At 36.4% G+C, this 26892-nt stretch overlaps 1 protein-coding gene across 3 annotated transcripts in view; it reads left to right on the top strand.

The window, feature by feature from the left end:
• The window catches only part of ME1 (malic enzyme 1), a 190093-nt gene that overhangs the window by 150940 nt on the left and 12261 nt on the right, over nt 1–26892 (top strand). For all 3 annotated transcript variants that reach the window (XM_068551687.1, XM_068551688.1, XM_068551689.1), the window contains exons 8-11: nt 8833–8930; nt 10686–10799; nt 24396–24501; nt 25904–26046. In XM_068551687.1, the coding sequence (XP_068407788.1) occupies nt 8833–8930; nt 10686–10799; nt 24396–24501; nt 25904–26046 (461 nt within the window). The remainder of the gene's footprint in view (nt 1–8832; nt 8931–10685; nt 10800–24395; nt 24502–25903; nt 26047–26892) is intronic.

Genomic DNA, 26892 nt, shown 5'->3' with positions numbered 1-26892 from the left:
ATTTTACTGTATTTGTGCAGAGAAAGGACAATGGGATAAGAGTTAAGGTTAGCACTAAGACCATAGCACTAAGTTGGATAGAGATGGAAGTGAAGATATAAGGATGGGTAGGTAGGGCCAAAGGGCTAGATTCCCATGAAGTTAAACAATAGGTATAATGGGGATAACTGAGTAAAGAACTGGAAAGGTAGGAGATTGCGACCATGATGAGTGAGGTATTCCAATGTAGTTCTTCCAAGAAGGATTAGTTCTGAGAGATGAACCAAGATGAAACTTAGGAGGAATGTAACCAAAGTGGAGTAAGATGAATGCCATTGGAAATGAGGTGGTCAAAGAAAAGTGTAAATGTAAAATGAGGATGAAAATATTTCTCTCGTAGAGTTTATATTGTGGACAAAATAGTTATTTGTGAAAACACCCTATCAACTGAAATATACTTTATAATTTTTAAAATTGACTATGCTTAAGTTCTTTAGTATAACATAGCTATGTAAATATAGTGTATTTAAAGATAATGAGTCTCTTTTTACATTTTGAGGCACACTAACGTAATTGGTCTACTCTTTCTTTTCCTAAAATCCTTTGTGATGTTAATTACATTATTACTTTATTGCCGTCTTCATGACAAAGATCCTTACGTTATTTCAACTTCATTATCTTCTTTTTGTATTCATTTTTTTGAGTGTTTATTTGTAAGAAGTGAATATGTGGAGGATTTCAGAGAGGAAATGAAGACAGTCTAATCTTAATGTGCTATAACCCTAACTTGAAGATATAATATATAATGATAGAGTGCCTTTGATGCTACAGACATAGGCTTTGCAGATCAGTGTCTACAAGTCACTTACCAGTTCATTTTGTAGTAGCCTCTAAAGTAGCCACCAGTTAACTGTTGAACAAAACTGTCCTGTCCTTTCTTTTAAATTCTATATCTTTTGATTTTGTGGGTCTCACAGAAATGTCTGTATAGACGTTAAAGACCGGTATTGCATAATTTTGAATCATTTTACAGAATGAATAGGTATCAGATTTCAGTTTAGGAAAAAGAATGCTAAATCCAAATCATCAAACAAAATGAGCAATTAGGAATTAGGGTCAGCATTTCTGTCAACTGTGGCCAAGAATTTAGGGGTCAAGGCTTGGGCTGCATCAGAATTAAAGTCAGGAGCACAGGAAATCTGAGGCAGATGCCAGGCCAAGCCAAGAGCACTGCATGTGGAGCTGCCCTGAGAATCCACAGCAGAACATTTCCCCCAGCAGATCACCCCTATGGAGCATTAAATAACTAGTTTTCACCTCAACTAATCTGCCGAAAATAAAATCTGCACGCACACAGTCTACATATTTCCACATTTTAGCGTCCTACTGCCTTAGCCAACAGAAAGCTAACGTTTGAGAAAAACAGGTCTAATCTCTGACTAGACAAAACTTTTGGCAAGTTATTGGGGTTCTGACTAGAAATGACCAAACTATTTTGTGCTTTCTCCATAGCAAAATAGTGTCCTTAGTGACACATCTTCCCCATATGTTTCTATTTTACCTTTTTAACCTTATGTTTTTACTATTTTGCCCACAGATGTCATACTTTCCTCACTGTGGGCATAGAAATTGCATTCTAGTGCCAACAAAAATAATTCCGTAACTATTACAGCCTTACCATGTAAATAAATGCTTTTACACTGGACCTTTGGGGGAACTTTTTTCTTTTTTTTTTAAACAGATGTGTTATTTAAATTTATTAGCATTCTATGAAAAGTATTTGATTTTTAAAAATACTTAAATTCTACTTTATTAATGATCTAAAATAATCTTAAATGATAGAGATTTGGGTTCAAAATTTATTTAGACCTTAATGCATTCTAATTATAAATTATTGCTAACTAGAAAAAGCGTGCAAGTTAGCTATTAAGAAATGGAAATTACGGGACTTCCCTGGCGGTCCAGTGGTTAAGACTTCACCTTCCCAATGCAGGGGGTGCGGGTTCGATCCCACATGCCTGACGACCAAAAACCCAAAACATAAAACAGAAGCAATATTGTAACAAATGCAATAAAGACTTTAAAAATGGTCCGCATCAAAAAAAAAAAAAAAAACTTTAAAAAAAAAAAAAGAAAAAAGAAATGGAGATTTAATAATATAATCTGGAGACCATCAGAATTCAACAAATTCAGATCAAAAGAATAAGGTCTCATCCTTTGGTCATTTAAAATCAGCTGCAAAGAGAGATTTTTCTTCCCATAATACCCTCTCTGGAATAGCTATTCTCTAACTTGACATTCTAAGTATTTTACATAGAAATTTTTGCCATAATGAACTAGCTTGTTAGGATTTTAAAAAATAAGGTAAATGTAGCCTAATCTTATACCGAATGCTTTGATAATTGAAAAGATCAAAATCAGACATGGTAGAACAGACATTTCACAAATGAAGGAATACCATTGGCCTGAAAACATGTGTTAAAGTTTAACCACACCAAGTTTTAAAAAGCGTGTTAAACAGCAGATGACAAACTCATTTTCTGTATCAAACTGGCAAAGATTTTTATTGTAATCCCAACTGTTAATGATGCTTTAAGAAAATGAACACTCTTGTACATTGATGTTGGGAATATAAATTGGTACAACTCTTGGGGTGGCAATATGTGTCACAAATCTTAATATTATGCAGATCTTTGATCCAAGAATTCTGTTTTTAGAAATTTATCCTCTGCAGGCGAAGGTGTGCAAAACAAATATACAAGGATATTTAGCTAGTTTAAATATTTATTTATTTTCAAAATGAGATGTAATTGACATATAACACTATATTAATTTTAGGTGTACAACTTAATAGTTTGATACATGTATGTATTGCTAAATGATCACCACAATAAGTTTAGTTAACATCCATCACCACACATAGTTACAAATTCATTTTTTCTTGTGATAAGAACTTTGAAGATCTACTCTTGTGCCAACTTTCAATGTACAATATAGTATTATGAACTTAGTCACCATGCTGTACATTACACCCCCAGAACTTATTTATCTTCTAACTGGAAGTCTGTGCCTTTTGACTCCCTGTACCCATTTTGTACAACTGCCACCAGTCTGTTCCCTGTATCTATGTGTTTGTTTTTTGTTTTAGATTCCACATATAAGGGAGATACAGTGTTTGTCTTTCTCTGTCTGACTTGTTTCACTTAGCATAATGCCCTCAAGATTCATCCCTGTTGTCACAAAACGTAGAATTTCCTTCCTTTTAGTGGTTGAATAATATTCATATATATATATCTACTTCACATTTTCTTTACCCATTCATTTGTCATTGGACACTTGGGTTGTTTCCACGTCTTGGCAATTGTTAATAATGCTGCAGTGAACGTAGGGGTGCATGTATCTTTTCAAGACGGTGATTTCGTTTCCTGCAGAGAAATACCCAGAAGTGGAATTGCTGGGTCATATAGTAATTCTAGTTTTAATTTTTTGAGGAACCTCCATACTGCTTTCCATAGAGGCTGCACCAATTTACATTCCCACCAACAGTGCACCAGGGTTCTTTTTTTTCTACATCCTTGACAACATGTGTTATTTTTTGTCTTTTTTTTTTTTAATACCAGAAATTAAGTTTATTCAGGAAGAGCAGAGGAATTGCAATTTGGGAAATGCATCCTGTAGCAAATTACAGGAGGGTCCCTTGTCTTTTTGATAATAGCCATTCAAACAAGTGTGAGGTAATATCCCATGCTGGTTTTGAACGGCATTTCCCTGATGATTAGTGAGGTGGAGCACCGTTTCATGGACCTGTGGCCCATTTGTATGTCTTCTCTGGAAAAATGTCTATTCAGATAAGGATATTTATTGTGATGTAATGTTTAATGGCAAAAATCAGAAGGCCTCTAAATACCCAAAGATACAGGTTTGGTTAAATAAATTATCACAGGTTCATCCTATAGGATATTATAACTATACAAAATAATATTTTAAAATATATTATTGATATGGTGAGATAGTCACAAAATATTTTTAAGTGATGTAAATATATGTTAAGTATGTTAAAATAATAAGCGTGGCATGAGATTTTTTTAAATTAATTTTTATTGGAGTATAGTTGATTTACAGTGTTGTGTTGGTTTCAGATGTACAGCAAAATGAATCAGTTAGCTACACATATACACATATCCACTCTTTTTTAGATTCTATTCCCATGAAATATTTTTCTATAAATTAAAATTTTCTTGAATTTGCATATATCAGGTAGAAAAAGAACTTGTAAGAATGTACATCAGAATGTTGAAAATTACTGTACCTAGACAATGGGATTATAGGTGACTTATTTATTATTATATTATTTAGTATTCCTGCCAGTATCAACTTTCTGCCAGTATTCTTCAAGCCAAGTAGGGAAAGAATAAACTTTCATTTAATCTTCTTATTTTGAGTATGGTACCCTTGCACCATTATCCCTGGAACCTTACAGTTATGTCTGGTGCCTTACAGTCTGGAGACCCTCTTTAGAAACTAAACCTCTAGTTTCTTTCTAAACCTCCAGGGTGTGGGAGAGTCAACTGTGTGCCGACAGGAGAGGGAAATGGATCTGGGTTCAAACAACTTCTTAACAGATTTTTGAGCAGCTTCCTGTGTGTAGCCTGTCTTTTATCCCCACTTCCAGAGCTACTTGGTGCCTCCTACACTCGGGCCTTTTGAGAGTTCTGCTGTGTCAGTCCCACTGCCTCTTAGTATCCCCCGTGGCTGGCCGTGAATTCAGCTTGCTCAAGTCTACTGAGTCAGTTGCCATTTGCCCGTCTGCCTTCCCGCTTCTAAAATTGTCTTGCTGTCCTCTTCTGCTGGTCTCTTTGATTTTTTCAAGATCTTCTTTCTGTTGTTTTAGTAGAGTTTGTTGCGGGCAAGGAAAACTAAATTATATGTTCAGCCCTGATTTTTCACAGTCACCCCTGCCTCCCTGTCTCTGCACTTGCTCTTCCTGCACAGCGTACTCTCCTGCCTGAGGTCCTGGACCTCTCACATTCACCCCTCAGGACCGGGGCAGGTACCCTGGACCTCTCACACTCACCCCTCAGGACCGGGGTAGGTACCCTGGACCTCTCACACTCACCCCTCAGGACCGGGGCAGGTACCCTGGACCTCTCAGATTCATCCCTCAGGACCGGGGCAGGTACCCTGGACCTCTCACATTCACCCCTCAGGACCGGGGCAGGTACCCTGGACCTATCACATTCACCCCTCAGCACTGGGGCAGGTACCCTGGACCTCTCACAGTCACCCCTCAGGACCGGGGTAGGTACCCTAAATGCTTAAACACATTTATTCAACCTCCTCCTGCTTCTAGTTCTTGTACTTCACCTGATCTATTTATTTAGTAAAGCACTGTAATAATTTGATTATCCATAAGTCTTCTCTACTGGTTTTATATAGTAAGTCTAATCAGATTTAACAAATGAATTGCATTAGTAGAAGTGATTCTTTGATAAAAGGTAAGACTGATATTTAATAACCACAGCAAAGGGACAGCATAACTGGTGACTTAATGTTAAAGTTGTAATGTACACAAAGACGAATAGAAGTTTCTACACTTTTAAGATTGACTCTTTAGTATCTCGCTAACAATGTTAAATATTAAGTACTCTTTAAAAATGATAGTACAAAGATGAACTTTAACCTGTCTTTGATTTCCAAAAAGTTTAGTTTTCAATCTCAAAGCAGAAGTTACTTTGGAACAATTTAATGTGGAGACTCACATTTTTATGTAATATCAACTTGCCACATTTACTCCCTTGACTGCAATGAAATTTAAATCAAGGCAGTATCAGGTGGTAGGACCAGGTTATGTAGAAGAATCATGTTCAAGTTCACCTTTTGGTAGTGCTAAATATTTCTAATTTTGTTAATTAATTCTGTAAAGAGAAGTTTAGATGTTTCATTGTGTTCTCAGGAAATATTATAATATATACTTCAAAAAATAAATTTATTTTATTTATTTATTTTTGGCAACGTTGGGTCTTCGTTGCTGTGCGCAGGTTTTCTCTAGTTGCGGCAAGCAGGGGCTTCTCTTGTTGCGGAGCACGGGCTCTAGGCGCGCGGGCTTCAGTAGTTGTGGCACGTGGGCTCCATAGTTGTGGCACGAGGGCTCTAAGAGTGCAAGCTCGGTAGTTGTGGCACACAGGCTTAGTTGCTCCGCAGCATGTGGGATCTTCCCGGACCAGGGCTCGAACCCGCGTCCCTGCGTTGGCAGGTGGATTCTTAACCACTGCACCACCAGGGAATCCCCATAAAATATACTTTTAAATATAAGGCTCTGATATCCAGTGTAGATAGAGACTTATTTTGCCTTATTTGGGGTAATATGTCTGAACTTAAAACATTTTGAGTTTTAGTGCAGAGTGATGTAGCATAACCATATAAAAATGTCACACATTATAGCTAGTATCTTTTGGAATATTTTATTGTCTATCCTTAAATGCCCAATTCTATTTAAAAATCAAAACAATAGTATAAACACAGTGATTGTTGATGATATTTCAACTTTGACTCTTCAACTGGTTAAATCTTGGGGTGCTGGTAGAATCTGTAGAGACCCTTAAAGTTACAGAATCTCAGAGTTGGAAGGGAGCTTAGAGTCCCTTAAATCCAAACTTCTGGCCAATGTAGAGACAGCTTGAGATGCTATTTGTGAATAAGTGTTCATCTAGTGGCTGGATAGCTGTACCTCTCTAATTAAAATTCTCTTTTCATCTGTTTAACAACTCTAGTCAATCTATCTTGATGTATGAGGCCAATACCATTCTAAACCTGCCATGGTATCTTTCTTAACGTAGATCAGCCTTATTTTTACACAGGCTTTCATCGTAAATCATATGTAGAAGAGTGGCCTTTGTGTGATGTGTGACTTACTGCAATTCATAATGTGTTGCATGGCGGCTCAAAATTGCAAGCATTTTATATTTGTGTTCCTAAATAAAAAACATGCAAGAGGCACACAGGTCTTCAATAATTAATCATTTATTGTGATCTTATTTGTGACTACCAAATTCTATAAGAAAGAAGCAAACAACCAAAAGATTCAAAAGAACAGATCTACTGATGGTGAAGTGTTTAATGCATCTTTGGTACTTGGCATACATAACACTTCATCATTGTGTCACTCTTCAAACCTATTCTAATCTATGTTTTTTGGTTTATTTTTTTTTTTTTTAACTAAATGAGGGTGTTTAAAGTTTCACTAGGCTTTACTACCCAGCTGAGTGATCTAGGAATCATAGGTAGAATGTTACTTTAGAGGAGTAAATTGTAGGTACAACAGGGAGGTACTGCAGGAAGCTTCAGAGTTATATTTCAGACGTGAACCATGAAGAAATTGAGCCATGTAATTATGTTCAAAGCAAAAGAACCACTCTGTGATCTGTGAAAGCTTATATGGCAAAGTAATAAAATTAGAACTGGTGAAGTTTCTGCTACCATGAGGTATGATGAGGAAAGCTCAGTTTTTATCCTAAATAATTTTTACATTAATTTTGTCCAGCGTCTTTGAGATTCACCAGTGATTTATCATAGGTAGGAAGCTGATTAAAGACTGCACCAACATCAGCTTTTCGTTGCTATTAACTGTTAATTTTTCCAGTTGAAAATTAAAACATTTAAATTTTCCAATAGCACTTAGTATTTTTTGATCTCATATAATACAGTGGTTTTACAGCTGAGCAAACTGATGGACACAATGATTTCTCTAAATTCATTCAGCTAGTAAACAGGTTGAGCTGGAAATCCACCTAAGAATCCAAACCCCATGTTCTTTTTTATTTATTTATTTATCCATCTATTTATTTATTTATTTTAAAATTGAAGTATAGTTGATTTACAATGTTGTGTTAACTACTGCTGTACAGAAAAGTGATTCAGCTTGAATATATATACATTCTTTTTTAAAATATTCTTTTCCATTATGGTTTATCATAGGATATTGAATATAGTTCTCTGTGCTGTACAGTAGAACCTTGTTGTTTATCCATTCTATATATAAAAGCTTACATATGCTAAACCCAACCTCCCACTCCTAATTTATCCCTCCCCCTCCACCTTTCCCCCCTGGGAACCATAAGTTTGTTTTCTACATCCGTGACTCTATTTCTGTTTTGTAAATAAGTTCATTTGTATCATTTTTTTAGATTCCACATATAAGCGATGTCATATGATATTTGTCTTCCAGCATCCATGTTGCTGCAAATGGCATTATTTCATTCTTTTTTGTGGCCGAGTAATATTCCATCGTATATACATATATACCACACCTTCTTTATCCATTCTTCTGTCAGTGGACATTTAGATTGTTTCTATGTCTTGGCTATTGTGAATAGTGCTGCTAGGAACATAGGGGTGCATGAATCTTTTTGAATTATAGTTTTTTCTGGATATATGCCCAGGAGTGGGATTGCTGGATCCTATGGTAGCTCTATTTTTAGTTTCCTGAGGAACCTCCGTACTGTTTTCCACAGTGGCTGCACCAACTTACATTCCCACCAACAGTGCAGGAGGGTTCCCTCTTCTCCACACCCTCTCCAGCAGGTTCTTAGTCACTGCATCACCAAATTCAGCCACAGAACCTTCTTTTTTGGAAAGTTTTCAACAGTCGTTAAGTTGCTGTCTTAAAGGACAGATGTCAGTAGCCTGAGAATTTCACGTCAAATGCAAGCGTGGGGTCGGACAACCGCAGGTTCCTTTTCTGCACCAGTTAACCTGTTGTGTGATGATTTCAAGACATGAGTATCAGTTTGAGGCTTGGGATTCGGGATACAGCAGCGCCCATGTGAGGATTGCTCAACGTGTTTCCTGTTGCAGGAACGGCATCCGTTGCAGTTGCTGGCATCCTTGCAGCCCTTCGAATAACCAAGAATAAGCTGTCTGAGCAAACCGTACTATTCCAAGGAGCTGGAGAGGTACCTGCCTTATGTAGTGCTTACGTTCTCCTACACTAGTGAACATGACATTCATTCTAATTACTCATGAATTTGAAGTTTGAGGTAGTCTCTCAAATTTTTAGTTTATTGAAACTATAGGTTTTACTGAAAGATTCTTCAAATTAAATATTGAGGCATATTAATTTTTCACAGGAGACTTTAGAGGCATAGAGATATTTTCACAGTTTTCAATTTGTAAGATTATCAGATGTTGCCGTGGGTTTTTGTTAGGCATATTTAAGGTGCCATGCAGGAACCAAACAAGTTTCCAATATGCGACTAATTATATATAGAAACCTTTAAGTATTTAAGCTATTATAGCTGATGCTAACTTTTAGTATCCTCCAGTGTCACATACCAAAATTTTCTTAACTTGACTCACAATTCAATGTGCACATACATAACTATATAGAAGTTTTTTAGAAAAAATATTTTGAATTGGAGATTCATCATGCAGTATAACCATTCACACGCAAAAGAACTAAAACATTTAAAATTGTTGGAAAGAGATGGCAGGAATACAAAATAATGCTGTTTCCTGTTCTCTTTTTCTATGGGTTAATCATCTGAAAGAGGAAAATTAGACTCCAGTTATAATAATTCACCCCCAAAATAGAAATTAAAATGTCAGCTTAGTTTGAGCTTCTTGTGAGAAAACTGCCAAAATCTTTTTAGAATTATAGAATGTAATAAATGGGGAAATACTTTTGGCTATACATATTTTAAGAAGCCTTAAATTTTCAAATTTAATACGATTATGAATAAATGTATTACACTGGAAGAAACTGTGTATACTGTGTTGGGTTTGATTTTACTTGTCCTTAAAATAAAGCAAAATACATGAAGCTGAAACTTACATGCCAAGATATAAACATGTGAAAGTATTCAGGGGGTAAGTCACAAATTTATTTTCACATCAGAATAAAAATCAAGGTTAAATTACAGCTCATTAAAATTTGAGTTTTTTTTATTTCTGTGAATTGTTACATGCTGTACTTAATTTTAGTAAACTTCTTTAAATTTCCAGAGGGTTTTGTTGAATGCCACAGGCCAGTTCTTGGCACTCAGCAGGAGAGAGGTATTCATGGTTGGATGATTCAAAACTGGCCCTTGTTTGTCCCTGAAAAGGTTTTGGAAATTTCACAGATCATCACCAAATTTGTCATATACCAAAGGAGTTGATTCCTTTAATCTTGCAAGAAATCTCACAGCACTTTCTTTGTCCAAATTAAGAGAGTAAATAAATGCTCGGGAACACATATTTTAAGTGTTCCATTTTATTGCCTAATTGGTCAAGTTCTCATTCCAAATGGCCGGGCTTCATTCTTCCAATTCAGTTAGCAGAGCTTGAACTGAACAATAAGCAATACAGTCTCATAAGCAAGGTTGAGCAGTTCATTATTTTAAATTCAATATTTTCTTATTAGAGGAAATCTTAATTGTATGAACAGGGTTAAAGACGCTGACAACCAAGGATATCACTGGTTTATCTGTGGCTCAATATAAAGCAGCATAATAGTGATTCTGTTGTAATAAAAAGAGTAAATAATTGTCATTTAGCGGAACCCAAATGTGACAAAAATACTTCACTCCCAGTACAAGCGAAGAATATAGCTCTTTCGGTCAATAGATAGAGCCATTTTGTACTTCCTTGTTAACAATGATGAAATGAAGTAAAATGTAACTCTTGATAAGGGATTATGTGGAACAACTTGAAACATTTTTGTTTTTCAGGCTGCCTTAGGGATTGCACACTTGATTGTTATGGCCATGGAGAAAGAAGGTTTACCAAAGGAGAAAGCCATGAAGAAGATATGGTTGGTGGACTCAAAAGGATTAATAGTTAAGGTAAGAATTTGTCATTTTTAACCAGATACAGTATTTTAATCAACATCCCATTCTGGATGCCCATCTCAAAGACAACTACTGTTTCCACCTACCTCACTCCAACACTGTGTTAAAAGAGTAGCCATTGCACACGAATGACCATGTCATACAATAATGCGGATACTCTTCTGCATAAAGAAGAAAACTATGGCTCGGCTCTCGTACCCGTCTGTGATGTGAGTGGGCTTTCTACAGCTCCATCGGTTGTCTGCCCACGTGAATTAGTTTAGTTTCCAAGTGAGGCAGTTTGAGACTGATAGGGGTGAAACACTGAGGTCCAGCTCCTTTCACTAAGGGCTCTCTGTCAAATTGCACGCTGGCTGGAAAGAAAGAAGGGGAAAAAATGAAACAGCTACTCTTTTACCAGCTACTCTCTCTTAACCAGAGTCTTGAGAGTTTCAATGGTAATTCCTGAGAAGAACTTTAATAAATGGGCTGTTTCAGTGTTAACTTCCTTGAGGTTGTCTCCCAGCTTTAATAGAGACAATAGTATCCACTTTATAGGGTTATTGTGAGAAGATAAGTTAAGAGTAGGAAGGTGACCATGACACCGTTGTAAGGCATTATTATTACTCCTGCCACTCGTGTACATCCCTCACTCTTCCTTAAACTGCTAGAGAAAATATACTTGTAAATCCCCCTTCCACGTGAAGGTGAGTTTTTTAAAAAACCAGCGATAAGCAGTGTATCCAGGAATTTAATATAGAAACAAATGTGAACGTGTGCTGACTTTCTGGAAAGCTATTTTATGTGTATCCAGAGTCTTTAAAAGTTTATGCTTCTGATCCAACAGTTTCCATTCTAAGAATCTTTACCATAGAGATAGAGATGTGTACAGTGTTTTATGTGTGAGGGTGTTACCACAGCACTATTTACATTAGTGAAACGTTTCATCATACATTAATTATAATAGTGATATGTTATACTTACCTAAATAAAGGGTAATTGTGACATGAATTGGGGAATAGCCCCTGTAATATACAGGCTTAAAGTTATTTTCAAAGAACTATAAATAACATTAGGGGATTCATAATATAATGTTAGGTGAAAATAGGAAAACACTATATTATATGTAACTATTTTGCTTTAAAAATTGAGTTATATATGAAAGAGAAAGAAATGCATCAAATACATATTACTTTAAAACTTATTTTTAGTGCCTTTCTCCATATTCCAAATTCTCCTTAATAATTGTGTTTCTTTAAAGCTAGAAGAATGTTCATTTTTAAAAAGATATAGGTCAAGAAATTTTGCTTTAAATGAAGAAAAAGTATATGCATAACTCTTTGTAGAACATGAGTATCTATAAAACCATGAAACAAAACAGAAAGTACCTTTATAACATCTCCTGGGACCAAATAATGATAATTTTATTAATTTTATTAACAATAAATAATAACAGTGTAATTGTTTATAGTATATAAGAAGTAAAGTTTTAAGTTTGTTGGCTTAAAAGTTCCTATTGCTTTAAAGAATCAGCATAACTATAAAAAATTGTACACTGTGGCCACATGACGTATACTGTCATGAAATAAGAACGTTTACTGAGTGAAATCATCTGTGGCTCAGGCATTATACTTGTGGGGACACAGTAAGGCCCTTGATCTCAGGAGGCTCCCAGCCTAGTGGGAAAAACTCAAACAAGCCAAGATTTACAACTCCACGTGACAGTGTTATAGAAATATGTCCTTGGTGCCAGGGGCGCACAGGACATGGTGCTTCCACTGCACTAAAGAGAAGAACAGGGAGGCTGAGGACGGTTCCAAGACAAGGTGTCTCTCCAGCTGAGTTCGAAAGGAAGAGTTGGGAGTTGAGCTCGAGCCTCCATAGACATCTTAAACTTCTTAATATGCAAAACTGAAATAAGGGAAGTTGAATGGCAAGTTCACTCTGAGATCTTTTTTTTTTTTAATTATTTATTTTTTATTTATTTATTTGTATATGGCTGTGCTGGGTCTTCGTTTCTGTGCGAGGGCTTTCTCCAGTTGCGGCAAGCGGGGGTGACTCTTCATCGCGACGCGCAGGCCTCTCACTATCACGGCTTCTCTTGTTGCGGAGCACAGGCTCCAGACGCGCAGGCTCAGTAATTGTGGCTCACGGGCCTAGCTGCTCTGCAGCATGTGGGATCTTCCCAGACCAGGGCTCGAACCCGTGTCCCCTGCATTGGCAGGCAGATTCTCAACCACTGCGCCACAAGGGAAGCCCTCACTCTGAGACCTTGATTGAAGCTACGGATCGTGTCTTCTACCTCTCTATCTTCAAAGCCCTACTAGTGTCTAGTAATTGACAATAAATATGTTGTTAATAAATGAATTAATGAATGAGTGCCTTCCGGGCAGAAGAACAGCATTTGCAAAAGAAAATGTTATGCCAGAAGAGACATTTAGGGATTAGGATTGAAAGGAATCGAGTGACAGGTGATGAAGGCTCTTCTAAATCCTGAACGTGAGCAGTTTTCAGGCTCTTGGCACTCTGATGGCCTTGTGGAGGATGGACTGAAATGAGGTGAAGCTAAGAAACTAGTTACAAAGCTGTTGCAGTAGTACAGATCAAAGTTAATTAAGGCCTGAAATAAAGCAGTGACTAAGAGGGTCAGTGAAAGATGTTTGATTCAGTAGATATTTAGGATATAGGATTGGCATACTCAGTAACCGATTAAATACGGAAGGAGGAGTAGAGCAAAGGAAGGAATCTAGCAATACTCCTTGGGTGTCTAGGTAAGTGATGTAGCCATTAATGTTAAAAAAAAAAAAAAAAGGAATAAAGAATACGCCAGTTCAAGGGAAAGATAATGAGATCAGTTTCGGACATGGCAAGTTTAAGGTGCCCGTGGAGACCTCAGATAGAGGTGTCCCTTTGGCAGTTGGAGAGACAAGACTGATGCTCAGGAAAAGGATCTGAGCTCCCAGAGGTGGAGAGGATCATCATGTGTATATAGTGGGAGCCATGGAAAAAGCTGTACAAACTGTGCTGTACTTAGGGATGTAATACATGCAAGAATCAAAACGGTGAAAGCCCACGATTGTGGTTTTCTTTCGTGATTTCTCGTGACATTTCAACGGGACATCTTCATAAAAATACATAGATTTTAGCATCTCAAGCACTTTTAACATAGATTGACTGAACTGAGACTCCAAATTCCATGGATTACAACACTTGGAATGACATGGATTACAGCATGACTAGTATTTGGAATAACTGTGAAATTGTTGCCTAGACCTCATCAGTCACTCTTAACTTCATGTCTTCTACTTGCCAAAATAAAGAGCTGCATATATTCTGCTTGCCAAGATAGATGAAGTTATGTTTTAAAAGATTCTTATATATTGAATAGTTTTTGTGCTATTTAATGCAAGAGAGACATATGAAACTTCAGTTCACCACTTTTTCTTTCATGTTTTTAAACCGTCAAAATTATAATGTTGATTTTTGTGGCAGAACTAATAAATCTTAGAGTAACTACTAAATTGGTATAATCTTGCTTTCAGCTTTACATGATTTTTTTGGCGCTTGTTATCCTTTATTCTTAGTATTTTTTACAACCTCTCTTGAAAACCAATAATAATCATTTTATTAATTTCATTAACTTACACGCAGTTGTTTATAATGTGTAAAAAATATCTTAAAGTTCTAAATAAAATTTTTTATTAGTCGAACTCCTTCAGTCTTTAAACACATAAAACCAAAACTATAAAGTAACACTGTGAGGTTAGCGCATTTGTGGAGTTATGTAATCATCAGACTGGATAATTATTATTCTAATGTGTTGTCTCTTTTCAGTTTTCGTTTTCAACTCCACATCTGTAGCATTTTCTATCATTTACCTCATATCCATATGTACTATAATTATCAATATTTTAAATAATTCATCAGTATCAGTAAGGTTGATTGAAATGGATTATTTGGTCACTGCTAATACTCAAATATCATAGTTTAGTGTCTTACAGCAAGAAACAGTTGACATACTATTTAGCCCACTAAGATTAGTACGGTTTAATATAAACAAACTAATACTTGGTTTAAAAGAAATCCTTCCAAAATAAAAATTAGAGGGAGAATAAATACAGTAAAGAAAGGATAAAAAAAGGAGCACTTCCAGCATGACTAGTATTTGCATTTCACAGTGATAATCTGGAGCATTTTTAGGGAGAACAAGAAGCCACAAAACAAACCAATCCAGACTTCATCTTTTTCTTAAATAAATATATCTTGGCTTTCACTAATAAACCAAGTGAATGCTAATGCAGAAAACTCCAAAATAAAAAGTAGGGTATTAGTAGATATCATGAAGGATAGACTTCATCTAACACAGAATAGGACTATAGTATTTTATTTTATTTTTATTCTATTCTGTTCTGCTTTGCACAGTTCTGTTTTCAATTATTAAAAAAGTTTTTTGCTTTACAGTTATAGTTAAATGTGTGGTTCCTGCGAGAAAGAGATAGTAAATAAAAGTATTTTATATGTTGTAAGGGTAGTTGTTTCCTTCCTAAGAGTTTAATCTTTAGGTCTAGGGCTTGAAACTCCATGCTGTATGGAAAAGGTTTTCCTTTCCCCTGTGATATTATCAGAATTTTAGCCAGTGATACTGTCACCACCTTGAATGATGGTTAATACATTGCGTACACTGTGGTTTAAAAAAAAAAAAAATTCTGATTCCTAAGAAACTTTGAAGCTTGGTGAAAAGTATCTGGCTTGCTTTTTTTCCTCCCTCTTTTCCATTTCTTACTGAGCATGATCACTATATATGTAGGTACTAAAAAGCACAGAGGCAGAAGATTATATACACGAGTCTTTTAGAAAATTATGGACATTGATTTTTAGCAAATACAAAATTAAATACTGATGGAGTTAACCACCTGTCATCTTCAGCTACGACCACTCTGCACCCCTTTGTTATGCTGTAACGTGGAAAACACTTTTGTCACATCGTTCATCTTCTTTTAATATGTCCTTGAGATGGTGAAACTGAGCGCTGAGCTCTTTAGCAAGCACACGCACTCGCGCTGCAAGTGAAACATTATTGACTGACAGGTTCTGTCTTCAGATAAAGAGGGGCCAGATTCAACTCTGATAAACTATCGACATGACAACAAAAACAGGCCAGTAAAATGGGGCAGGTTGTCCAAGCAGGCATGGATTCCAGAGTTCTTCTAGTACCTGTGTGTAGGGAGGAATGCATAGTTATCAGTGGCAGTGCACAGTTAATTTTTTTATACCTCTCCTGGGTCATGAAATGCTAACTTAAAATCTTGACAGTCTTTGCCACCTTCCTCCCCAACCCCAGCAGAGCAAATGTTGCTTTTGAGAAAGGTAATAGTTCAGTATGGTTGTATCTTCTGCACTAAGAATCAGCACAAAACAAGGGGTGGCGGGGGGAAAGCCAAAGAAATAATAATATTCAGAAGAAACTCCCAGCTATTTGTAGTACATTTGGTGTAATTAGAGACTCTTAAAAAAAGAAACACCATAGAATTTGGGGTTTCTGAGATAAAAAGTGCCCACGTGCACATTGCCAAATGAAGGCACAGTTTCAGCAAGGGATCCTGAATAGGGAGACTGAACTGATAAGAAATCTATATCCACATTCAGCTGAAGTGATGGGCGTAAAGAAGGTAGATTCCAAACTGGATTTTGAAAAGAGGAGAAAAGTGAGCCATTGGCACAGAAAATAGAAGTCCAGAGGTAAAGACATTTGCCTGAATATTACAGATCCAGAGAATGTCACATCCCAATAGTTTTTCATCTAAACCAGGTCATCACATCAACTTTGAAAAGGGTATAGAAAATACTTGGGAGACCTTTATTTTTGTCTTTTGATTCTTCTGTTTTTGGCAAGTAGAGCCCTTGAGTGATGCTAGTTTGCATGATTCCTGGCCTTCTTTCAGTACTTACTCTCCCTGCGTTCCTAAGTCACCACCCAGAATTAAGCCTTTGGGGCTGAGGCTGTAGGTAATTTATGTTTCTTGCTCGATGGATGTCTTCTGGCCAAGTTCTGGCTTTAGTGGCTAGGAGCTGCCAGTGCTGTCACTATGATTAATAAAGTAAGATGTTCATGATAAAAGCATGCATCTTTTCATATAATGTTTATCTGCCTTCTTGATGATTTGCTGCTCATTCTAGTAAACTTAGGTGGCTTAAACACATTACATACTTTTCATTATATCTCAGGTTGCCAGCCAAAAGAGCACTACTAGAAATCTGTGCTTTTGCACTATTCTGTAGCTTTCCTTCTTTAGAACTCATCATTTTATACTTTTTTGAAAACAGATCACGTACCTTTTAAATATGCTTCTGGTAGAGATCTGATAAATCCTTTAGCGCAGTGATTCTAAAAACTGGCTAATCACTTGAATCATCTGAGAAGCTTTTTAAAAAATACAGATTCCAGGGCCTCATCCTGGATTTGAATTAAAATATCTGGCAGCAGGGCTCAGGAATCTATTTTTCCTCAGGTGAGTCTGGCACTCAGTTGGCTTTGGAAAGTCCAAATCAGGTTCATTTTTATTACACTGTCATCATCACCAATCCAAACCGTTTTCTAGATGGAGAAGCCAACATCTGTAGAAGTATCAAAGGACTTGCCCAAGGCCATGAGTGAATGGAAGGGCCTAAGGACTTCTCCATCCTGATCCTGAGTCCCACGTTCAATCCCCAACATTTGTAGATGGCATTTATTGTGTCTAATTGGGGAGCTTTTCTTTAATTTGTTGTATATCATTAAAGGTTTTCAGAAGTAACATAAATGTATTTGCTGTTTGCTATTAGCATGTATTCTGCTACTAGTTATTTATTCATGTCCCCAAGCCAACAAAATTTATCACAATTTATATCAATTTATCTTGACCACAATCAACAGTCGTGAGGACAACATTGTAAAATACATTTTTAAATGTTTAATTTGCTGTTTGGGATAATCTGGGACAGTAAGCTCAGGAAAATACTTTGAATTATTGAACTAAGAAAACGAGGATTATGTCTCTCCCACCTTCAGATTATTCAACATCTTTTAAATTCATTTCACATTATGGATTTGTAGGTCCACATTCAATATAAACAGACTAGACCCTCTTCTCTCATTTACATGCTACTTATAGCAGCTGTTCAATTCATATTATACAAGGTTGAATTTGGTTATTTCAGCTGCTAGTAAAACTTTTCTAAGACTTTTACTCTCATGCTAGTTTTATGTATTTATTTACTTAATATATTTATTTATTTATTTTTGGCTGCGTTGGGTCTTCGTTGCTGCGCGCGGGCTTTCTCTAGTTGCGGCGAGCGGGGGCTGCTCTTTGTTGTGCGGTGCTTGGGCATCTCCCTGCGGTGACTTCTCTTATTGCGGAGCATGGGCTCTAGGTGCACGGGCTTCAGTAGTTGTGGCACCTGGGCTCAGTAGTTGTGGCTCGCGGGCTCTAGAGTGCAGGCTCAGTAGTCATGGCGCATGGGCTTAGTTGCTCCGCCACATGTGGGATCTTCCCAGACCAGGGCTTGAACCCGTGTCCCCTGCATTGGCAGGCGGATTCTTAACCACTGTGCCACCAGGGAAGCCCTCATACTAGTTTTATTTTCTCATGTGGGAGGCTACTTCTTGGCTTGGTAATATAATGAAAATGAATAGATTTCCATTTTTATGGAGATCATATGCAAGTTTATTTAAAACTGTATACCAGAAGCAGTTTAGATATATTGTCATTGGCGTGTTGTTTGTCAGTAGCTAAATGGTCAAGAATGAGTTGTTTCCTCAGACTGGGAACACCCAGATGCTTTCAGCAAGCCTTCACTGTGAGCTACTAATTCTTCTGTTTCGTACTGTGGGCCACAGTGCTTTCCCATGGATTGTGTGGAATCTATTGTTTTGTGAGCCCAAACATTTTCTAAAATAAACAGATCTGTGGCATATTTCCTCTTAAATTATTTTTAGTACTTCCTATTCTTATTCTGTTAATAACCCTGAAAATCTTATAAATGTCCTTTTTTGCTCACAACCCTTTCAGTGGGGTTTCTGCTTTCTATTTCAAAGTAAACCACAGATTAAAAAAGATTAATTATAATATTTTACTGTTATTAAAGAAGAAAACTTGATACTAGAATACATTAATATAACATTGAAAGAAAGATCTAGGACATATGGTAATTCCTTGACCATATTCAGCATTGGTTATTCCTTTGATGGAATGTATTTGCATAATACTTAAACTTTGTCAGGTGGAAACCAAAAGACCAAGAGGCAAAAAAAAACCCAGTGATTCATTCAGTCTTCTCTAAGAGATACACATTTTATCAGCAGCTCTCAAGATTACATTACATTGCATTGAGATGACTATAGTTGGTTTGGAGTAGGTGAATAGTTATCCTGAGATAGTTTTTCTTTGTTAGACAACCTAGCAGAAGTTCTAGCATTAGATACCCTGAAAAGCAAAGCTCTAAACCTTTGAAGAAGTAAGCACCACGCTGAAGTTTGAGGAATAGTTCCTGTAACACAAATCTGCATTAGCAAGGGAGCTGCTGTTCCTGCCCATTTGAGAATCAGGGTCTCGGCCACAAACAAGAAAGTTGCCAGATATGGTAGCTGCCACCCACTGTTACTTAGCACCCACCTGTTGGTGGTGGGCTAGAAACTAGAGACTGGAAACACAGCTGCCTGGAAACAAACACCACCACCACGAGCTTCCAGAAGAGCCATATGGCTACCACTTCATGATGTGCATTTCTCCTTCAGGGTCCTGTGAAGGCGCATTAGCTTGGTGAGTGCTATGTTTAAAGCAGAAACCCTAGCTGCAAGGGAGTCTGGGGCCTATAATTTAGCCCTTTAGGCTCCATTGTACTGGAAGTAGTGCTAGGAGCAATTTGCATTTCTGCAGTATTTGCCATGTAGGACCTTAGTGAGATTTTAGTGTAGTTACTTGCCTTTATACCTGCAATTGAGTATATGTGTTTCTGGGAATGAGTAACAAGCCAAAACTATGTTAGCTTAGAATTCTGGAAGCTGAAGGTTATTATTCCCGGGAAATACATCTCCCCAAGCTGCACCTTTATTTAGTACGTGTCCTAGAAATTGCCTCGTTGTGAGAATGAAAATAGTCATGAATTTTAGTTTATACTACTTCCAGAGAGAGCTCAGAAATAATTTAGATAAATACTGTAACTGTCAAATGGCTCCAGATTCTTATCCTATCCGTGACCAGAATTTCTCTTTTTTCTAATAATGCAGGATTATTTTTTACCAAATAACTAAGCAGTAATAAGGGCATTGAGGTAGCAGGTGGGTTGCAAAAGTGTTCTCGTCAAATCATTTCGGGGAAAGGAACCTCTTTTTTTATTTTATTTTTTTAATTTTTATTTGTTATTGGAGTATGGTTGATTAACAATGTTGTGTTAGTTTCAGGTGTGCAGCAAAGTGATTGTTACACATACACATTCTGTTTTTTCAAATTCTTTCCCCATTTAGGTTATTACAGAGTATTGAACAGAGTTCCCTGTGCTGTACAGTAGGTCCTTGTTGGTAATCTATTTTAAATATAGCAGTGTGTACATGTCAATCCCAAACTCCCAATCTATCCCTTCCCCCCTTGGTAACCATAAGTTCATTCTCTGTGTCTGTGAGTCTGTTTCTGTTTTGTAAATAAGTTCGTTTGTATCATTGTTTTTAGATTCCGCACATGAGCAATATCATATGATATTTGTCTTTCTCTGTCTGACTCACTTCACTGAGGAACCTCTTATTTTCAAAGCAACAGATAGGCATAACATTGGGTAAAAAGAAACGGTGGAATGTGTAATCACAATTAAAATCATCCCGAAATAGATAACCAACAAGGACCTACTGTATAGCACAGGGAACTATACTCAATATTTTGTAATAGCCTATAAGGAAAAAAAAAGAATCTGAAAAAGAATATATAACTGAATCACTTTGCTGTACACCTGAAACTAACACAACATTGTAATTCAACTGTACTTCAATAAAAAAATAAAATAATAATAAAAAAGAAAAACAAAATCATCCCCTGTATCAGTCAGCTATTCGTGTGTTATCGAAAGCCACAAAGTCTCAGTGACGTACAAACAATAATTCTTTATTTTCTCACACGCCTGTGGGTCAGAGGGGGAGTGGCTGTGATGGCGCTACTGGGTGGTTCTGAGCTACAGGTTGGGTCCAGGTCTGCTTCTCAAGGCTCGTCGTCCGTGGACCAGCAGGCTGGCTTGTACTTCCAAAGCAGTGGTGACGGTGAAAGAGAGCAAGCAGAAACAGCAATTACTCTTAAGGCCTAAGCTTGGAACTGGCGCACTGTCATTTCAGCCCACATTTTATGGACCAGAGCAAGCCTCGTGTTCAAATCCAAAGGCAAGGGGTAGGAAAGTATACTCTGCCTTTTGTGAAAGGAACTGTAAAGTGTCATGGCAAGGTCACTGACACATGAAAGAGATGATGAGGAACTGGGGCCTAAATCAGAGTCTGAACTGTCAAAACTTTTGGGGGAGGATTCTTGTGGCATGCAGATACCTACCTCTGTTTTCTTATTTGTGACTAATTATCATTAAGCCTAGCTGCTTCTCACATGCTAGGATGATGCTTAATTAACCTCTGTGACTGAGATATGTAAATGAAATGAATTTCCCAGCTGTGAAGCTAAGAGAGAGGAGGATGGGGGCACCAGGTAGCCTCACCCCTCCCCCCATTTAGTGTGAATTGTAAAGATTTCGGTATTGTAATAATTTTTTATATTATTAAAAGGCAATTAAAAAATCTTATAAATACAAAAGAATGGTTTGAGAATATTTAGTGGTTACTCACAAAATCAGTCTAGGTTTACATCAACTATTTGTGTTAGACCTATGTATGACAAGTTGTAAAAAGGTTATGATAATAGGTTTTATGGAACGATTTGATGCTTCCTGATGAAAGTATAGCAACTGAATTTATCTGATTCTCTTGACTGATTTTTTCTTTAATGAACATGATGAACAAGAATATAGACTAACAATATTTGAGTTAATGTTACTAGAGCCTAGAATGTCCTCTCCTGAAGTGAATATGAAACAGGAAACCAAATTTGATTTGGAATGAATTAAATAAGGTTTTTTAAAAATTGAGATATAATTGACATATAATGTTATATTAGTTTCAGGTGTACAACATAATTATTCAACATTTGTATATATTGTGAAATGATTACCACAGTAACTCTAGTTCACATCCATCATCACACATAGTTACAAATGTTTTTTTCTTGTGATGAGAACTTTTAATATCTACTCTCATAGCGACTTTCAATATACAGTATTATTAACTATTGTCAGCATGCTGTACGTTACACCCTCAGGACCTATTTATCTTATAGCTGGAAGTTTGTACCTTTTGACCCCCTTCACCCATTTTTGCCTCCCCAGCCTCTGGCAACCACCAATCTGTTCTCTCTATCTATGAGTTTGTTGTTTGTTTGTTTGCTTTTTGTCTTTTGTTTTTTCAGGTTCCATGTATAAGTGAGATCATACAGTATTTGTCTTTCTTTGATTTACTTCACTTAGCATAATACCCTCAAGGTCTATCCATGTTGTCACAAATGGCAAGATTTCCTTTTTTTATGGCTGAATAATATTCCTACGTGTGTGCATGTGTATTTTCTTTGTCCATTCATCCATTGATGGACACTTAGGTTGCTTCCACTTCCTGGCTATTGTGAATAATGAGGCAGTGAACATGAGGATACATATATCGTTTCCAGTTAGTGTTAAATAAGATGATTTTTCAGTTTCTCAGATGTAGTATATTTTGATGTGCAGGGAAGAAAAGGTAAGATACAACTTTTTAGAACCCAGCAGTGAGTAATGGTGAATTCTGCTATTAGGATGCTGTTAGCTCTGAAGTCATGCTCATGACAGAAAACAGTGGTACAGAAATAGCACTTTACAGCAGACTACAAAAAAAGGTACTAGAATTATAACAACTAACTTTGAGTTCTTGTTAAAAACTGGGCACAGTCCTAAGTGCTTTAGATGTATTAGTTAATTTGCTAAAAAGCTGATGAGGTAGAAATTCTAATTATTCTTATTTTATAGATGAAACGAGTGCAAAGAGGTTCATATGTTTCAAGTTATCTATAATTCACATGTATTACTTTTAAAAACAAAAATAAAATGATAACCTTTTTATAAAAATTTTTGCTTTGTATTGGAGCAGAGTTGATTTACAACGTTGTGTTAGTGTCAGGAGTGTAGCAGAGTGATTCAGTTATGCGTATGCATATACCTATACTTTTTCAGATTCTTTTCCCATTTAGGCTGATAATAACCTTTTAAAGCAAGAATATTGTACCATCTTCAGGATTAACAATTTGCATACAAGTTGACATATACCATTTGTAAAGTGTTTTCTCCAGGGCTGTACTGCGCTGTATTATTGGAAAGACTGATTTCTAGCACCTGTCTTGGGCAAGTTGCTTGATATCTCAGAGCCTCTGTTTCCTCATGCAAAAACCTAATTGTATTTGCCCTACTTTTCAAATTGTTGAGGGGATCAAATGAAATATGTGAAAACAACTTATAAGCTATAAAGTACCATATAAAGTTAGGTAGTGATTTATTATGTAGTCAAAATCTTAAAAATTTGTAGGTAGAATATTATTATTGTTATTATTATTTTTTTTTTTAATAATTTAAAAGTCAAGTTTAATAAGCAGTGCACTTAATTTAGCTATTGCTTCCTGGGAACAAAAAGCTATTGTATCACTCATTCTTTGATGAAAGCTTCAATGAAGTAAGGAGATTGAATAATAGATGAATGAGGAGAATTCTAATTTGAGCAGATTTTTATTCCTGGTCGTAGAAGTGTGGATGAGAATTTCATCTTCAGATCTACTAATTATGTGGAAAGATACAATACTGAAAGAGCAAAAGAAAAAAAAAAAAAGGAAGGACCAGATTTTCAGCTAACACTCCTCACCCCCATCCTACGTTCTTTTTTATAGCTAGGATATTAAATTCGATGTTTCCTAGATAATAATACATGGTACAATTATAATCAAAACATTACAAAATAAAAACATATAAAGCTAGTAATTATGTAGAACATCAAAGTATGATATAAATATGGCATCAAGTTCCATTCTTAGTGAGTAGTCCATAAATTATTTGTGCAGCCGCTAAAGGCAACTTTGCACACTCTAAGACACTGCTTTATCAACACAAATCATGTCTAGTAAACAGTATCTTTATTTAAATGATGTTTTTCATTGCTATTTGTTAATGCCAGTTTCTCATAAATGTCTGTAGAGTTAGGATTTTAAATATTAAATAATAATTAAATAAGGGAAAGACTTTATTTTGTTCACTGTTACATCCCCATTGCCTAGAACATTGTCTGAGACATAAATCATTGTTGCAAGAGTGAATGAAATAATACTCTGGTAATTGGAAAGGAGACTTTAAGAACAGCTGGAAGACATAATACATAAAAATGTTAAGCATCAGTATGGGTAATATGCGTAATATTCTGAAATTTCTTTGACTCTCACATGTTTGGCAGATTTATCATTCCTTTTTATTTGCTGTACTTAGGGACGTGCTGCCTTAACACAAGAGAAAGAGGAATTTGCCCATGAACATGAAGAAATGAAGAACCTAGAAGCCATTGTTCGAGATATAAAACCAACCACCCTCATCGGTGAGCTTTGGCTTCTTCCCCCCTGCCATAAACCCTACCTCAAGCCCACGTGGGCCTGATTTGTTTTCTTACTGCTGAATTTTGAGACGTAATTTAGCTTTTTGAAATTCCAACCTTTGGCGTTCACAAACAAAACTACGCCTTCCCTGAAGCAACAGTACCCCCTAGACACCTAGATTTGTAAATTCAGTGCCGTCTTCTTAATCTTACTGATGATCCCAGCTGAAGCGTGCGGTTCCCTTTGCTCACTCGGTCAACCTGCCAATACCTGGCATATCCAGCGCTTTGCCAGGCTTGATCATTCCACATAGACAGTGGTTCTAAAAGGGGGGTGGTTTGGCCCCGAAAGGAAACACTTGGCAATGTCTGGAGACATTCTTTGGTGGTCACAGCTGGAGGGAGAAGGGGTGGTCAGAGCTACTGACATTAGTGGGTAGAGACTAAGGATGCTGGTCCGCAGCCTCCAATGCCCAGCAGAGCCCCCCCCCACCCCGCCCCAGTAAGGAATTGTCCAACCCAAAATGTGAATGGGGCCAAGGTTGAGAAAGACTGAACTAGACCCTCCTTGAAAACAGGGACCGTATTTCATGTCTTTATGTTCCTCATAGTAGATAACTCAGTGTGTTACACACTGCATGCACACAGTAAGATATTTACTATGGACAACGTTTGTTGTGGTTGAAAAAAACTCAAAGTTTTGAAACTTTATATCCTTTATTTTGTGTGTATATAATGTCAACCCTTACTTGGTATTATATTCCATTTCTAGAAGCTCCTGTGAAACAGATGACAATATTGAGAATAATGATGAGAACCATAATAAAAACAAATACTTACTCCATGACAGGAGTTAATGGGTAGTAGTAAGCCTTTATTGTTGTTTTTTTATAAACTATGTTCCATCAGGAATCTTACTTTTTACATTTTCATTATGCTAATAGCTTTGTTCTTCTGTTCAAGTTTTTTCAGTGAGTCATACTTCAGTTTTATCATTGAATCGGATGATTGTCTTAAGTGTTAGCACTGGATTATAAAACATGATTGCTTTATAGCCTGAGAGACTGAAATATACTTCTAGAATTGTTTACAGAGAGATAGTATATATTAGACACATTTATTTCCTGATAAAATTGCCTGTAATCAGAATTCCTAGTGATTGGTCGCTAAATTTATTAATGAGTCAAATGTTAAAGCTATGATTTTTTTCATAGATACTTGTAGATTAGTAACCTTAAAGGTTGTTGGCATTAACGAACATCTCTTTTTTGTCACTTTAATACAGATATTCTATATTTTGTTTAGGGGGTATTACAAAATGACCTGACATGTCTCATTGTTTTGGGGGCACTGGATTAATTAACCAATGATAGTCCTATTCACTGGTTTCTTGTTTCTACATTAGGAGTTGCTGCGATTAGAGGTGCATTCTCAGAGCAAATTCTCGAAGACATGGCAACCTTCAACGAACGGCCTATTATTTTTGCTTTGAGTAATCCAACTAGCAAAGCAGAATGTACCGCAGAGCAGTGCTATAAACTGACCAAGGTAAAGCGAAAATGGAATAGTCAAACTGTGATTCTTTATAAGGGAGCCCAGGGTATCTAAGGTGCTTACCGGTTAACCTTTAAAAATTTTATAACCAAGACTGAAAGAACAGTGAACAGGTCAGGAAGGATAAGAACCATATCCTTTTTTAGAATCTTGTATAAATCCTGTTCTTCAATAAAACAAAATAAACTTTGTAATGTTTTATTGATAATTTTCCTCAAGTGCTTTGGAAGTATCTAAGATTTAAACATAAAAGTTAAAAAGGAAAAAGCTTGATCCTGGATACTGATGAAAATAGCTTTTCACTAGCTATTCTCAAACATTGAAGCACACAGTATAAAACCACAGTCTTATTTCTGCTTTGCTAACTCCTGCTGGGTTTGGATTTTGATGGCATGGGTGGAGCATTTGGGCAATTATTTTGACATCCAGCCTGGTTGGGATAGGAGTCCTCAAAGCTTCAATACTTTACTGTTTCCAAAAAAGTGACTTATTTTATACTGTGCTTGTATTAATATATATTTGACCAATATGTTGACAAGAGCCCTTTTTTTCCTTAAAAGACTTGAAAATGTCATTACAACAAAACAGAAGTTGAGTCACATATATCTAACACTTTTATTTTGGAAAGAAATCTAAAATGAACTGGAAAAGATAAACAAGACAGAGTTATGTCACTCTGCATAAACAAAACCTAATTTTGTGCAAGACATAACAGTGTCTGATAAACACCTAGATGAGAATTTCTATTTTTTTCTCATCTATTTTCCTCTTTTTATATCCTGAATAAGGTTGAATCATATTATACTTTACCTTTATAGAAAAGGTATAGTATGACATTTG

The sequence above is a fragment of the Eschrichtius robustus genome, chromosome 9 (genome assembly GCF_028021215.1).
Source record: "Eschrichtius robustus isolate mEscRob2 chromosome 9, mEscRob2.pri, whole genome shotgun sequence".
Classification (NCBI taxonomy): Eukaryota; Metazoa; Chordata; class Mammalia; order Artiodactyla; family Eschrichtiidae; genus Eschrichtius; species Eschrichtius robustus.
Note: the sequence above shows the minus strand (reverse complement) of the source record. Positions and strands in the feature narration are given on the sequence as shown.